Source organism: Epargyreus clarus, unplaced genomic scaffold, assembly GCF_041222505.1.
Source record: "Epargyreus clarus isolate Ecla_fem2 unplaced genomic scaffold, WU_Ecla_fem_2.2 ptg000010l, whole genome shotgun sequence".
Taxonomy (NCBI): domain Eukaryota; kingdom Metazoa; phylum Arthropoda; class Insecta; order Lepidoptera; family Hesperiidae; genus Epargyreus; species Epargyreus clarus.
In genome coordinates, this window is record NW_027332218.1 from 56,525 (window position 1) to 69,770 (window position 13,246).

General features: G+C 37.9%; 1 protein-coding gene across 1 annotated transcript; it reads left to right on the forward strand.

The window, feature by feature from the left end:
• Positions 1 to 3,710: 3,710 nt before the first annotated feature.
• LOC140745239 (uncharacterized) lies at positions 3,711 to 5,626 on the forward strand. The gene is made up of 2 exons (XM_073076974.1): positions 3,711 to 4,251; positions 4,771 to 5,626. Exons 1-2 carry the CDS (start codon positions 4,059 to 4,061, stop codon positions 5,328 to 5,330), a joined length of 753 nt encoding a protein of 250 aa, XP_072933075.1. The 5' UTR covers positions 3,711 to 4,058; the 3' UTR covers positions 5,331 to 5,626.
• The last annotated feature ends 7,620 nt before the right edge of the window (positions 5,627 to 13,246 follow it).

A 13,246-nucleotide genomic window follows, 5' to 3' on the forward strand; every position in this document is an offset into this window, starting at 1 on the left:
CATTTCATGTAAGCTATTGACTAGACATCCTAGAAAACCTACTGAATATCTGATTGTTTTAATTAGAATCTACTACTATTATTAGCGTAATAGTTGCAAACTCGCCTTAAGATTGGTTTCATCTTTTTATCTTATATATTAAAGTAAGTATTTCACATCTACTATATATATTTTTAATAAAGTTACGCTAAAAATCCCAGAAATCTAAATTAATAATCAATTTTTATTGTTTAAACGTTTTTTATTGCCGATATTCGGCAATAAAAAACGCATATCGTGAGTACCCGTTACATAATAAAATGTCTCAATTCCACGATAATTTTAGTCTAAAATCATGTATAATCAATTGCATTCATATTATACAATTTTTAAAAGCAGTTGAAAATATTTTTTTGTAGAAACCTATGAGTGCTCTAATTTTGGCCATTCGATACCTCTACAAGATGCTAAGCATATCCAATATAATTTAAACTGTAACAATCGCAATATTTGGGGAAAGTATCGTTTTGTGACAATGACATTTTATACTAGACACGTTATACGCCCGCTAACTTAAGAGAAAACTTGAGCGAAACTGCTTTGATAGCACACATGCACGTTTTTTATTTTACTTACCTTTACTACATAGACAAATGTTCTATAAGGGACAGAGCTATTAGAACAATGTGATAAAAAAAGACAACTAGTGTTTGACCTTGCGTTTCAAGTCTACGCAAACGTAAATATTGACCATGGAATATAGTGACCAATGATTACTTCAGTCAAAACGGGACATCGATTTTTTTATGTCAAATACTTTTTACTTAAAAAAATATAGTTAAATACTAAAAAACACGCTTTTATGATAAAATTAACTAAAAAGTAGAAAATAATTTTCAATCTATGAATCATTTAAGGAACAGTAAATAGTATAATTGTGGAAAAAATGTGGGGCGCTTTTTACAAAACTGGTAAATGGAGCACCCCATGTTTTTTTTCATAATTATACTATATACTGTTACTTAATTGATAATGGCAATGGTTCATTTCGGAGACAACGGCACGAAGCATCGGAAAAAGGGACTGTCCCGTTAAAAACTGGACGTATGGTGGCTATCCCATTGATCCGCATGCTTGTCAAAGACAATAAAATAATGGAACAGAAGGTAAAAAATGTCCAAAACTGTCGATAATAGTTTTAGTACGTCGTTTACGTAGAAATGTTATAGTACAGTTTAACTAAATAAATAATTATTAAATAAAAATATAATTTGAAAGAATGTATCTATACAGATGTATCGACTGGTTTAAAATATATGATTTAAAAATAGTTTATATTTATTATCATCGATTAGTAAATATTACTCACTCCTAACAAGAAAATGTACCCAGTTTTGAGAATTGAAATAGTCGTGTAAAAAAGTTTTGCCACGTCTCCCTAAAATGTCTCTAAAATATTTGAAATAATTATTTATTTATTATGTAAATTACGCAGTATTAGTTATTTATTCGTAAATTTTCTCTAAAAATGTTTTTATTTGTCAAGAATTCAAAAAAAGGACTTACTATTAAGCCGTTTGTGGTTTATTTCAATTTCAAGGCGGCGAAGTATCTTTACTAATCTATGTTTATTATTAGAGATGCGCCGAATATTCGGTTGGTATTCGGTATTCGGCGTATTCGGCATCTTTTTTGCTATTTGTATTCGGCCGAATTATTCGGTTTTGGTGCCGAATATATTCGGTTCGAGTAGGTATGTCTATTTTCGTGTATACACGACACGGTACATAACTAAAACACAAAACTTCTTATGTAAGATTTATGTTATATTATAAGTCAAAGAAATCCTATGACAAATTTAATTACATAAAGCAATTAAACTTCAAATCAACATTTATTTTAATACCTCAAATGAACATATTTATTACTTACTAGCTGTGCCACGCGGTTTCACCCGCGGTAAAAGTGTAAATACTCTGAAGTTTTCATGGGATTTAACTTTTTTGCGCTTATTCCTAATTCTTTTTCCAAAATGTATGTAGCCTATGTTACTGTCTATAACCTCAGCTAACTGCCAGTGAAACTCCCGTCAAAATCAGTACAGCCATTTTGAAGATTAGCCGGAACAAACCAAAATTTAAATAATATTTCTTTCGTTATAAGTACCGTATACCCTTTTATTTTATATGTTTCTATATTTTATATTTTCCTTTTATGTTATATACTATTAGTAAAATGTTGTTATTTTGACATTACAAACAGACACTTAAATTTTAATTATTTGTATAGATTCTATAGTTAGTATAATCAACATATTTTTTAAACCTCAAATCAGTATTTCTTTTTCAAATTTAAATCAACATTTTAAAGTTTTAATGAACACAGGTCACTGGCAAATTGATAATAATGGACACTATAAAAGAAATAGTAGAATCTGTTTACGCGGCAAAACAATGAATTGGTAAACCGAATAATTCGGCCGAATATCCGGTTCGGTAAAAGTTTAACCGAATAATATTCGGTATTCGGTTATTCGGTGAAACCACTATTCGGCGCATCTCTATTTATTATTATCAGTTTTATTTTACACACGACCATTAATTGCAAAGTTGTGTAAATTTTATAAATGTACTAGCTGACCCAGCAAACATTGTGTTGCCATATAAATAAAAAAAATGTTAAGGGTGAACAACCCTTATCACTTAAGAGATATGAAAAATAGATAGTAGCCAATTCTCAGACTTACTGAATATGCATATAAATTTTGGTGAAAATCAGTAAAGCCGTTTCGCAGGAGTAGGTACAGTAACTAACATTGTGACATGAGAATTTTATATATAAGATTCTAATTTTACCGTGGTCTTTTTGAGGATTAATTTCTGGCTATACAAAGATTATTTATTAAATTATGTTTAGGTTAAGGAAGAAATACGACCTTAATGATTGAAATATTTATTCAATTAAAGAAATTTTAAAATACCGTATACTATCCTATATAAATTTTATGGTAATATTTTTTATTATTTACCACAGGTATCGAAGGAAATTTAAAGATTAGGATACAGAATTTCCCATATATCGATGTTATTTTATTAAAATAAACCATAAAATGTTATATTTTGACTAAAAACACACTAATATAAAAATTAAGCAGTGGGATCTTAAACTATAACATACGACATATGAACATCGTCAGATTCAATAAAATGTCACTTCTGTTCTGTTGATCTATGACCATGCATTTTGCGTCTTTATCACTTTCATTGACAAAAACATACTTTGTCTCTTTCTGGTTACTCACGTAATCATGGCGGATCGAACACGAAAAATAAACAAAATTTAATAATTTCTCTTCATTTACGTGTGATAGGTGATTCCATGAAGTTTGTTTCTTTTTCGAGCATAATTTTTGCATTTACGCATTGCACAAGAAGGCATTTTGAGGCTTTAAATTCAAAATAATGACGTTCAACGTGTTCAGTGACATTCGTGTGTATTACTACGCCGCGCGAGAGTGACTGGACTTGGCTGGAGTCGTTTTACACCACTTGCCGTATTTTGTATGTTTCAAGTTTTGCCCGCTTGTGGCGGATCTTTATATTTATAGATCAATGTTTTGTGAGAATCGTATCAATCCGCGTCGTTTTAATTCGCGAGCAGGATCGTGGGGTCGCGGGAGGGCCGAGGGGAGGGCAGAGGGGAGGGCGCAGTCGGCCGCGATCGCACGCCACCGCGCCTCTCCGCCGCGCGCCGCAGTCCGCCGCACCGACTGCGCCTGACGAGTCTCGTTAACCTCTTCTTACTACTTACGATCAAAATTATTTTTGTAAATTCCCGTCTTATTGACTTTATTGTGACATCTTATTTTCTGTTTTAATTTAAGGGCCAGAAATGTAGAGTCTAATCGAAGAAAACGGTCTCTTACAGCATAGTGTAAGTTTTAAATTGTTACAATCGTGACGGGCGCGCTCGTGCTTAATCGGAAGCGCTCGGTTGTTTCGTGACGTTAAGCATTGTCGTAGAGATATAGAGTTCGCTGTTAATTCTGGGGAAAACAATCCCCAGCTAGGGCTGCCACTATGAAGAAAAAAATACTGCAAGAAATACATCCTCTAAATTTAATAAAAGAAGTGCAAAAATGGCCAGTTTTATACGAGAAGGGAAGTCCAGAGCGTGTCAACATGCATTTGAAAAACAAAATGTGGTGGGAAGTGAGCAAGGCACTGTTCGAAGACTGGGACTCCTATACTAAAGATGTGAAAGAGTTGAAAGGTGAGTTAAAAAAAATAGGGATGGTTAAGGATCCGACTCCATTGTCTTATAATAATAAAATGTAAACTACTTAAATACATTGTTAAATATTTTAAGATGTATGAATGAATGCGCGTATTAATTCTTTGAATATGTAAAAAAAAATAATGCTCTAAAAATCATGAAGATATTTATATAAATTCCATTAAACAACTTCTGCAGTGCCATAGATAATCTATGTGCAGTGCATGGAAATGTAAATCTTCGCGCCTCATCAAGCATTTTCATGAAATCTTAAAGATTTATGAAATTTATTTGCTTCATTCTTTAAATGGATGTTATAAGGTTTAAAAAACGCATTTCTATACCATTCCTTCTGTTATGAACTTTAAACTTTATATCATCATCGACCCATTATTGTCCCACTGCTGGGAACGAGTCTCCTCTCAGAATGAAGAGGATAAGGCCATAGTCCACCGCGTTAAACATAATATGGGAACGGGAAGCACTAATTTTATTGATGTCCAATTTTGGTTCCAGTACAAGAACTAACAAGAAAATGGCGCAACCTGCGAGACACCTTCAAACGACACGTAGATATAGAGAAAAAGAACCGCGAAGGGCACAACATCAAGAAGAAGACGTATGTATACTTCAAATACATGCTGTTCCTCCTGCCACACATCTCGCCCGCCGAGGACACCCCCGAGGAGCCGCTGCCTGAGCTGGATGAATACTTCGCCAGGAAAGGGAAGACCAAGCGTTCGGCGCCCAAGCCGGAAAAGAGAAAACAAGCAGCCTCCAGCCACGCGCCGCCGCCCAAGGCCTCCAAGGAGGAGGACACGATAGACGAGGACAAACATTTTTTGCTGTCGTTAGTACCCACTTTCAAAAAGATGTCGGACGAAGAGAAGCTGATGGCTAAGATGGGAATCCTGAAAACGATTCGCGAAGTAAAATTTAATAAACAGGAGCAAGCCGAGCCCGAGGATGCGCTGGCCTATAGGCCCGACTCCGCGGAACACATCAAGCTCGAATTCTACAATGTGGATGAAGCCAATTCCAACGATTCGGGGGACAGCGACACCAATTGCGATTAGACTAGGTCACGGTATAATCTTTTAAATATAAATAAAGTGATGTGATGTGCATTTCATTGGTATAAAACATAATAAGGATTCATAGAGATTTAATATTTTGTATAATTTGATATACTAACTTGGTATAATGTCCGAAGAGCTAATCCTGTAACGCATTTATTTTGATACTGTGTAAACCACAATGAATATTATACGCAAGTGCATAGATTATCACGTACCATACAATTATTTTTAGCATGTGTGCCCGGTGTGCGATTTGCCTGAAATCTTGTATAAAGTTTTGCTTTGTGTGACAATGCTCGTTAGATTAATTATGTCTATTCTAAATCCGATATGGTAGATTATTTTTTTTTATACGCCCCATAATATGGGTATCAATTAAAATGGTTTTCTGAAAAGAAAACTAAATTCAGAATAACGTTACTTAAAGGGTATGATTTTTAAGAACTTCTTTTATATTTTTTGGAATTTATTCCTAAATTTTAGAACACGGTGTACGAACAGGAAGCCTTATATACCTGCCTCAAACAATAAGAAATATGTAAAACAACTGTTATATTGAATTCTCAAGGTTGTTAAAACAGTTGATTCAGTGAGGGAATTCAGTGTTATGCACACTGTTGTTTGAATGTTCGAGTTAATTAATCAAAATGAATGTGTAATAATCATTTAAGTAATGTTTTTGCTTTACTTGACTTTCAATAATGATTACCTGATAAGGTACTGTACACATCTGAGAAATAGGTCAGTCGTTTAGAACTTTTTTCTTATTTAGTTAAGTAAGTTTAAACTACATCCTCTATCAGTTGATAGAAAAGTGACCTTAAGTTGAGAAATAGCCTATAAGGTTCTATCATTCTAAGATATTCCCGAAAAGTGTGGACGAGATTCTTTGGATACAAATTGTTTACCGTCTCAGTAGTTAAGTCTGTATATTAAAATTGTATGAATGAAACTGACTGTTTGGGTGTAAGATTGCCGTAGCGTGTCCAGTAGGTATAAGGATACGTGAGCAAGAAGATTTATAAGACGTGATGTCGATCGCAGAAGAAGGGAGTGAGAACAAGTGGCAGGTGCGAGACCAGTATTGGGGCGGTCACGGGCGGCGCGCGCGCTGAAAGGTAACCCGAGCCGGCGCGGCCGCTCGCCGCTGCGCACTGCAACCTGCAACCGATACTGCAGTCCGACTGCCTGCCGCTGCACGCTCTAAATTATGTAACACGCTCAATTTCCGCGTACACTTGTTGTATATACGCAAGTGTTATCGTAATGAACAACACTCGTGTTGTTTAATTTAACCTTAGGTTAAGGTTTATTGTTGGGTTATAGTTTTATTCGATTAAAATATGATATTATGTTACATAATGTAACTTTACCTAATTTTGTAAGAAGGGTTCATTTGTAAAAAAATGTAAATAAATAATTGTCAATGTCTCATTACCTTTGTATTTATTTTGATACATTTTTCGAAGATATTTAGAAGAAAGTCGTCGGCGGTAGTCGCAACAGTAATAGCATGACCTTTTCGTGTTGGTACTAATTGAAAGTTAATAATAACTTCGATTGCCTGTAGCAGAGGCTCTATAATAGTTTGCTTGTCAGATCTGCAGGTATTTTTAACACTGGAAATGGTTGTTTAAGTACCTACGTATTTAATAGTGGGCCTCATCATCACTATGATCACTGGCATCAATCGTTTGCTGTCCCCTGCTAAACACAGTTCACCTTTCAGAATGACAGGGTGTTGGACTATAATCTCAATAATAAGACAACCAATGCGGAGTGATACACGTCAGGTTGTGATCAGTGTACAATTTTTGTTGTTTTTACCCGACGGCTAGGGGTTATGATTTTCAAGCGTATGTAGGGTAATTATGTTTCATTCTTTAACACACTCTACAGCGCAAATGGCTTGACGGAATTTAACACATGAGGTATTGTTAGATTCTCTAGCGGCTTAAGGGGTGGGCGGAAGGGGCGGTCCGCCCCGGGCCTCCGATCTTGAGGGGCCTCCAAACAGATACTGAAAAAAGGTCGTCAGAACCAAACAATCTATGAAATGTGTATCGGTTAGCAAAAAAAAAAGGTAACCGAATCACAGGGGAACTTTTACACTAGGGGCCTCCACTCAACTTTTCGCCCGGGCCTCCGACGACCTTAGTCCACCACTGGTTAGATTCATCTAATTATGGGACTGACATAAGCTTATTGCATTTAAGCCATTTTTTATAATATTATATATCCAGTTGAAACAAATACTTCATATTGACGTAAGGTTCTAAGTAGATAGTCAACTCACGACTATGATACACATTCATCACTGGTAACTACTAGGTAACATACATATTCTGGATATCTCGATATATTTAATGCGATTATGAAAATAAAAACATTACATAAATACTACGAACACGCTATCGATCACGGCACTGTCATTCTGTAGTTGCCGACTATAACTGAAAAGTAAATTGAGACGAGCAAAAATACCATCATCACTAGAAAATAGATGCCACCAAATAAGTACTTCTCTTCGATGATGGCGCACACCGCCACCACTATCGCGAAAATCACCAGCGCCACGCAGAACACCACCATGAACCAGAGGTACACCTCACACAGCGAGTCGCTCTCGAATATGGCGGCGGCCAACAGCAGCAGGTGGACCGCCACGAGGAGGACGCCGAACACTCCGTGCACGTATCGCATGACGTCCGCGATCCGTTCCGGCATGCCGAGCTCGGCCAGCTGCTCGGCGCCGGGGTCCGTGAAGCCGAAGATGAATCCGCCGCCCCATAGCAAGCCCAGCACCGCGATCACGAAAGTCGCGGGCCGCAGAGGCACGCTGAAGCAACACTCATGCTGAATCGGACAGTTGTCGAACACGTAACCCATGGAACCGTCACACTATTTAACTCCTATTACTTTGCTATTACGATTTTTGGGTGATTTCAATTCCTTTTAGGTAAATGTTAAATTGTCACTCTACTGTTGATGTTTGTGACAGAGTTATCAATGAATGTGACATAAAAGATAACTGTAAAAAATAAGAAGTAACAGCAACTTTTTTACACCATAGCACAGTGTAGCGTGTATATATTCCCATCCCATATATTACATATGGGAACACAATATTTTTTTCACAAACAGTATTAAATACTAATTCCTTTTTAAAGAGCAAATTAGGATAGAAAATAAAGTTTTGCAAACTGTATCGTACGTCATATACAATTTTCATAATACAGTTATGTTTCTATAGCTGCTATGATAACAAATTCATATATTTTTTAACAAAAGCTTTGTTGTTGGTTGTACGGAACCCTTGCGCATTCAAGTAGCAATAGGCTTGGTTTTATTGACCTAAAATATTATACATTGACTTACCCTTGACAGTTCTCTTCATGAGGCAGGTGACCATCCGTTGCACGCCGCTGAGGCGCGCGCGCCGGCGGTGGCGGTTGACCAGCGTGCGGCGGCACCGCACCACGTGCACCGAGTCACTCCCGCACTGCGGCGTCGCGCGGACCACCTCACTCACTCCACTCACAGAGCACGGCAGCTCGATTGGAGGTAACGAAAACTTTTCCCGAGTCAAGCACTTTTGCGGCCACACATCGTCCGAACTGTCCCACGAAACGTCGCGCGGCGTAGGAAGCTGCAACGGCGGGAGTATTTTGTTGTAGGGGATGACGCGGCGCTCCACTCCGTACTTCCTGGAGCTCGCACTGGAGCTGAACCACATATCCCCGGAGAACAGGGACGAGGACCCGGAGTCCCGTCTCGCGAGGTCGAGCGTGTAGTTGCGGAGCAGATGCACGGGGTCGCGGTGGATGGTGGCGTCGCCGAGGTCGTACGCCGGCCGGGATGTGGACGACGAGCCGTAGTCGCAGTCGGAGTCGGGTGAGCGGCGGAAGGCGGGCGGCGGCGGCGGCATGTGCAAGTTGTCGAAGAAGGCGCGCGCGAGGTGCGGCGGCGCGGCGGCCACGGCCGGCGGCTCCGGCGACAGCACACCGAACGGGTGCGAGAAGTAGAACAGGCACAGCGGACGACCCTGCACGACAACACCACACTTATTACTGTTACAATAGCGTGCAATATTTGTAATATCTATATATTGAGTTAATACTGAAGACCCTATAAAGGTTTGTTTTAGAGGGTGAGGAGGAAAACTATTGGCGTTCAAGTAGGGTGTTACCAACGCTTCGTCTATTTCTAGAAGGGAGTAAAAAAATCTACCCAAGAAATTCAGTGTAGGTAGGCACCTAATTCATCGTCCATTAAGCTGCTATGGGACCACAACATAGAGTAGGTACTTAGGTATACTCCAGGCCTCCCTCAATTGTGTGATCACCCAACAGTGACACAAAAAGGATTAACATCCAAATCCAGCCTTTTTTCTTATTCAGGGGCAAATCTTCAATAGGTATCCGTTGCCCTGGGAGCGACACAGTGTTATGTGGGATTCTTACCGCACTAAAAGCCCCCGATGGCCGTCCTCAGCGATGCGTAAAGGACTCCAAAGGAACGCAACCGGAGTCCTCTTAGCGCACTGCCCCGTCGGGCTCCGCCCAAGTGAGCATGACGCTCGCCACACTGTCTGGTGTGAACGACGGTATGCGACTACATATACTGCCGTCCTTCCAGGGGTTGCTGGCTGGTTCGAGCTCCCACTCTTACCACCCACAACATTTCGTAGTTGCTTACAAATGTCATTTGACGAGAATAACTGACCAGAATACCCGCAAGTTACCTTTATGACATTAAAGTTTCGATACTTGTGTATCTAAATAATGGGTTAATCCATCATTTCTTATTAAAAGATATAAATTTAGTGACATTATATTTTCGTTGCTACATACAAAACTGCATAATAAGTGTCTACTTCGCTTTACACAACAAACAATAGAAACAACTGGTTTAAAGATACAATTACCTTAATGTCGTCGGTGGAGGTGGAGGCGTCCGTCCTGCCGCCGTGCATGTTGACCAGCTTCACCGCCACACACTCACCACACACACCACACGCACCAGACAACACACAACTACAGGAACACACCACAATATTGCCATTGTCCTCACAATCACAAGCGGAGTTGGATACCGAACCTCGTCAACTGTCGTCGGATTTAGGTCGCACATACAACTGTTTCCATTCATTAACGTAAGATTACCACATTTAAAGAGAAAGTATATAGGTGAATGGATTAAAAGTCTTCTCTTATTCATCGGTATTGGCAGGTGGCGCTGGCGCGGGGCGCGGCGCGTGTGGCGGCGGGCGGCGCCGTGGCTGGCACGCGCCGCCCAGAGCCGCCCAGCGTCGCGAGCCGCGCGCTCCAGGGACGAACTTTGTACTACATGATGTGGAGAAGTCCGTCTTACAACTATAATTTTATGAATATATGCAACATATATGCAACTACAAACTATTTAGGGACTTCTGTAGAAGGAATACATGAAAAATTATTTGAAAGTAGAATCAGTAGAGTCAGGAAACTTTTTTTAAGATGTTATCCTATCTCAAAAAAAAAACGATTTTTCATTAGTATGGCAATCTCTTAGGACACGAACCCACAAAGTTATGCTTCAGTTGTGTGATAGAGTAGAGAATTCCATACAGGTTACCCCAGTGAGCGTCCATGGTGTTGGCCAAAATACAAATTACGCAAGTGAAGCAATGATATGAGCTAAAGGTGTACATCGTATCCTCCTGCAGGCCCGAGTCCGTGGCTGGCGGCGGGCGCGGGGCGGCGACGTCGCCGCCGGCGGCCCGGCCTCGCCCGGCCCGACCCGACCTACTGTACATTATGACTTATGACTTTGTAATTACTCATTGAACATAACTAGGCCGATGTCACCGTGCTTCATTTTGCAAGGAGTGTTTTGCACTATGTTTACAATCATCACCACGGTGTAGTTTGTTCGATACCTACTTATTTATGTTAATAAGTAGCGTGTTGTAATGTAACCAATGATAATATATTGAGTGTAACCATGTGCACAGTATAAGGATCTATATTTTGTACTGTGCCATGTGGTAGCAATCATTGCGGTTTTATTTTAATCAAGTAATCCCAATATTACACATGCATTTCGCTTAGGTTTGACTATATCACTATGAAGAAACAAGTATACAATTTTCGTCTTTATTATTAATATTGTGATAATTTCATCCGCGAGTATACCATTCCATAATATATATCATCAGCTTTTAAACTTGGTTTGAATAAGAATAAAACTTTAAAAGTTTTTTATACGTTTACAACGCCATCTTCTTTTCCAATATGACACTATTACGACCTCCAGTATGTTAAATAGTTCTTCGAATGTATTATCGATGTCGCTGCATTTCTGTCGTAAATTAGGAATCTACAAAAACTTTCACGTCATGTATACTTATATGCAAGAGTGGTCGCAAACAATTTTATTATCCAACACATAAGTTGACATGCAATACCTACACGCCATTGTCTAACTGCAACGTCAAGACAACTTTCTAATTTGTCTGTTGGTCACAATTCAATCTTATACATAATTATTAATTTCTGATTTTTTCAAATGTTAATTATTTTCATTTATAGAAGAAAAGAGACATCTACTGACTGTAGAAAAAAGAACATGATTAAATTAGGGTGACCACATGGAAAGAAATGCCAGGGAAGTACAAATTTTCACAAATTCTTAGATGGATTCGAATACATTACCTTACGTCATAAAATATTAGATGTATTTATGTTCAATAGCGGTGGGCCGTTGAAGTTTTTTCTATCAACGAAACGTCAACGTTAATTTCCGTTGATCAACTAGTTAATTTCGTCAACGAGTTAACGTACTACTAATTTCAACTTGCATCAACAATAAACGGTTTTTAACTATGCTGCAACGATCAACGCGTCTCTACTGACGTGCGGTAAATGTTGTTTTAGAAACAATTTGACGTAGTGTGTATTATAAAAATCAAGAATTGATATAAATATCAATTCTCGATATTTATAATTATTTATTAGGAAATTATTAGATATATTCTACATAATTGGAGTTTAAATTATGTTATTGTACTGACAAAATTAAGATATATGCTCGTCTGCTACTCATATATTATATATATATTTTTTAATTTTAGTTTTAACGTAAGTTTAATTCTAAGCAAAATAAAATTTACGTTGAAAATAACGAAACGTTCCGTTCAACGTCGTTGACGTATTTAACTAGTTAATTTCTATTGGGTTAACGTTGATTCGTTAAAAGTGAATCAACGGTTGATTTAACTAGTTCGTTGATTCAACAACCACCGCTAAATTACACAATTCTTGTCAATTTGACCTAGTGTTTATTTTTTAAGAATTTATCAAAATCCTTTTAACTATACAAGTGTTACTTTTTATTTATATTAAAAAATATACTATATTTTTTTAACGTTATTTATAATTGGAATAAAATATAGCAGAAAAACGTTTAAAATTTGTAGGTGCATGCGGATTATTTCTCATAGATATGATTTTCACGTTTTGTGGAGCGTAGGCATGTAGAAAGTAAAGTATAAAAGTAAAATACTGTAGACAATTATTAATAGGAGACGATAACATTCCCTTCTACATACTGTGCTTCTACGCCACGCACGAGCAGCGGAGGTTAACGATTGGAGAGGTATGTAATTTGTAATAGAAAAAAATTTAAAACATAATAATAATAATATTTTTGAAATTATTTTGAAGACTAAAAGTGTACGTATGATTGATAATATAAATTATAATATTGCTTGGTCCAGAGAGGACATAAAACATAATTATTTTAGTCTCATTTCAGAACATTTTTTTGGTCCACATGAGCCAGTTTGGGCTCTTAACTTTCGAACATGTTAAACGTTAAATATGACATCGCACAAAGTGCCTTTGACTGAAGTATATCGATGCCACTTTCGT

Coding starts and splice junctions, on each gene's coding strand:
- LOC140745239 (XM_073076974.1), top strand. CDS start 4,059: ATGAAGAAAAAAATACTGCAAGAAATACATCCTCTAAATTTAATAAAA. Junction 4,252..4,770: donor AGATGTGAAAGAGTTGAAAG/GTGAGTTAAAAA, acceptor TTTTGGTTCCAG/TACAAGAACTAACAAGAAAA.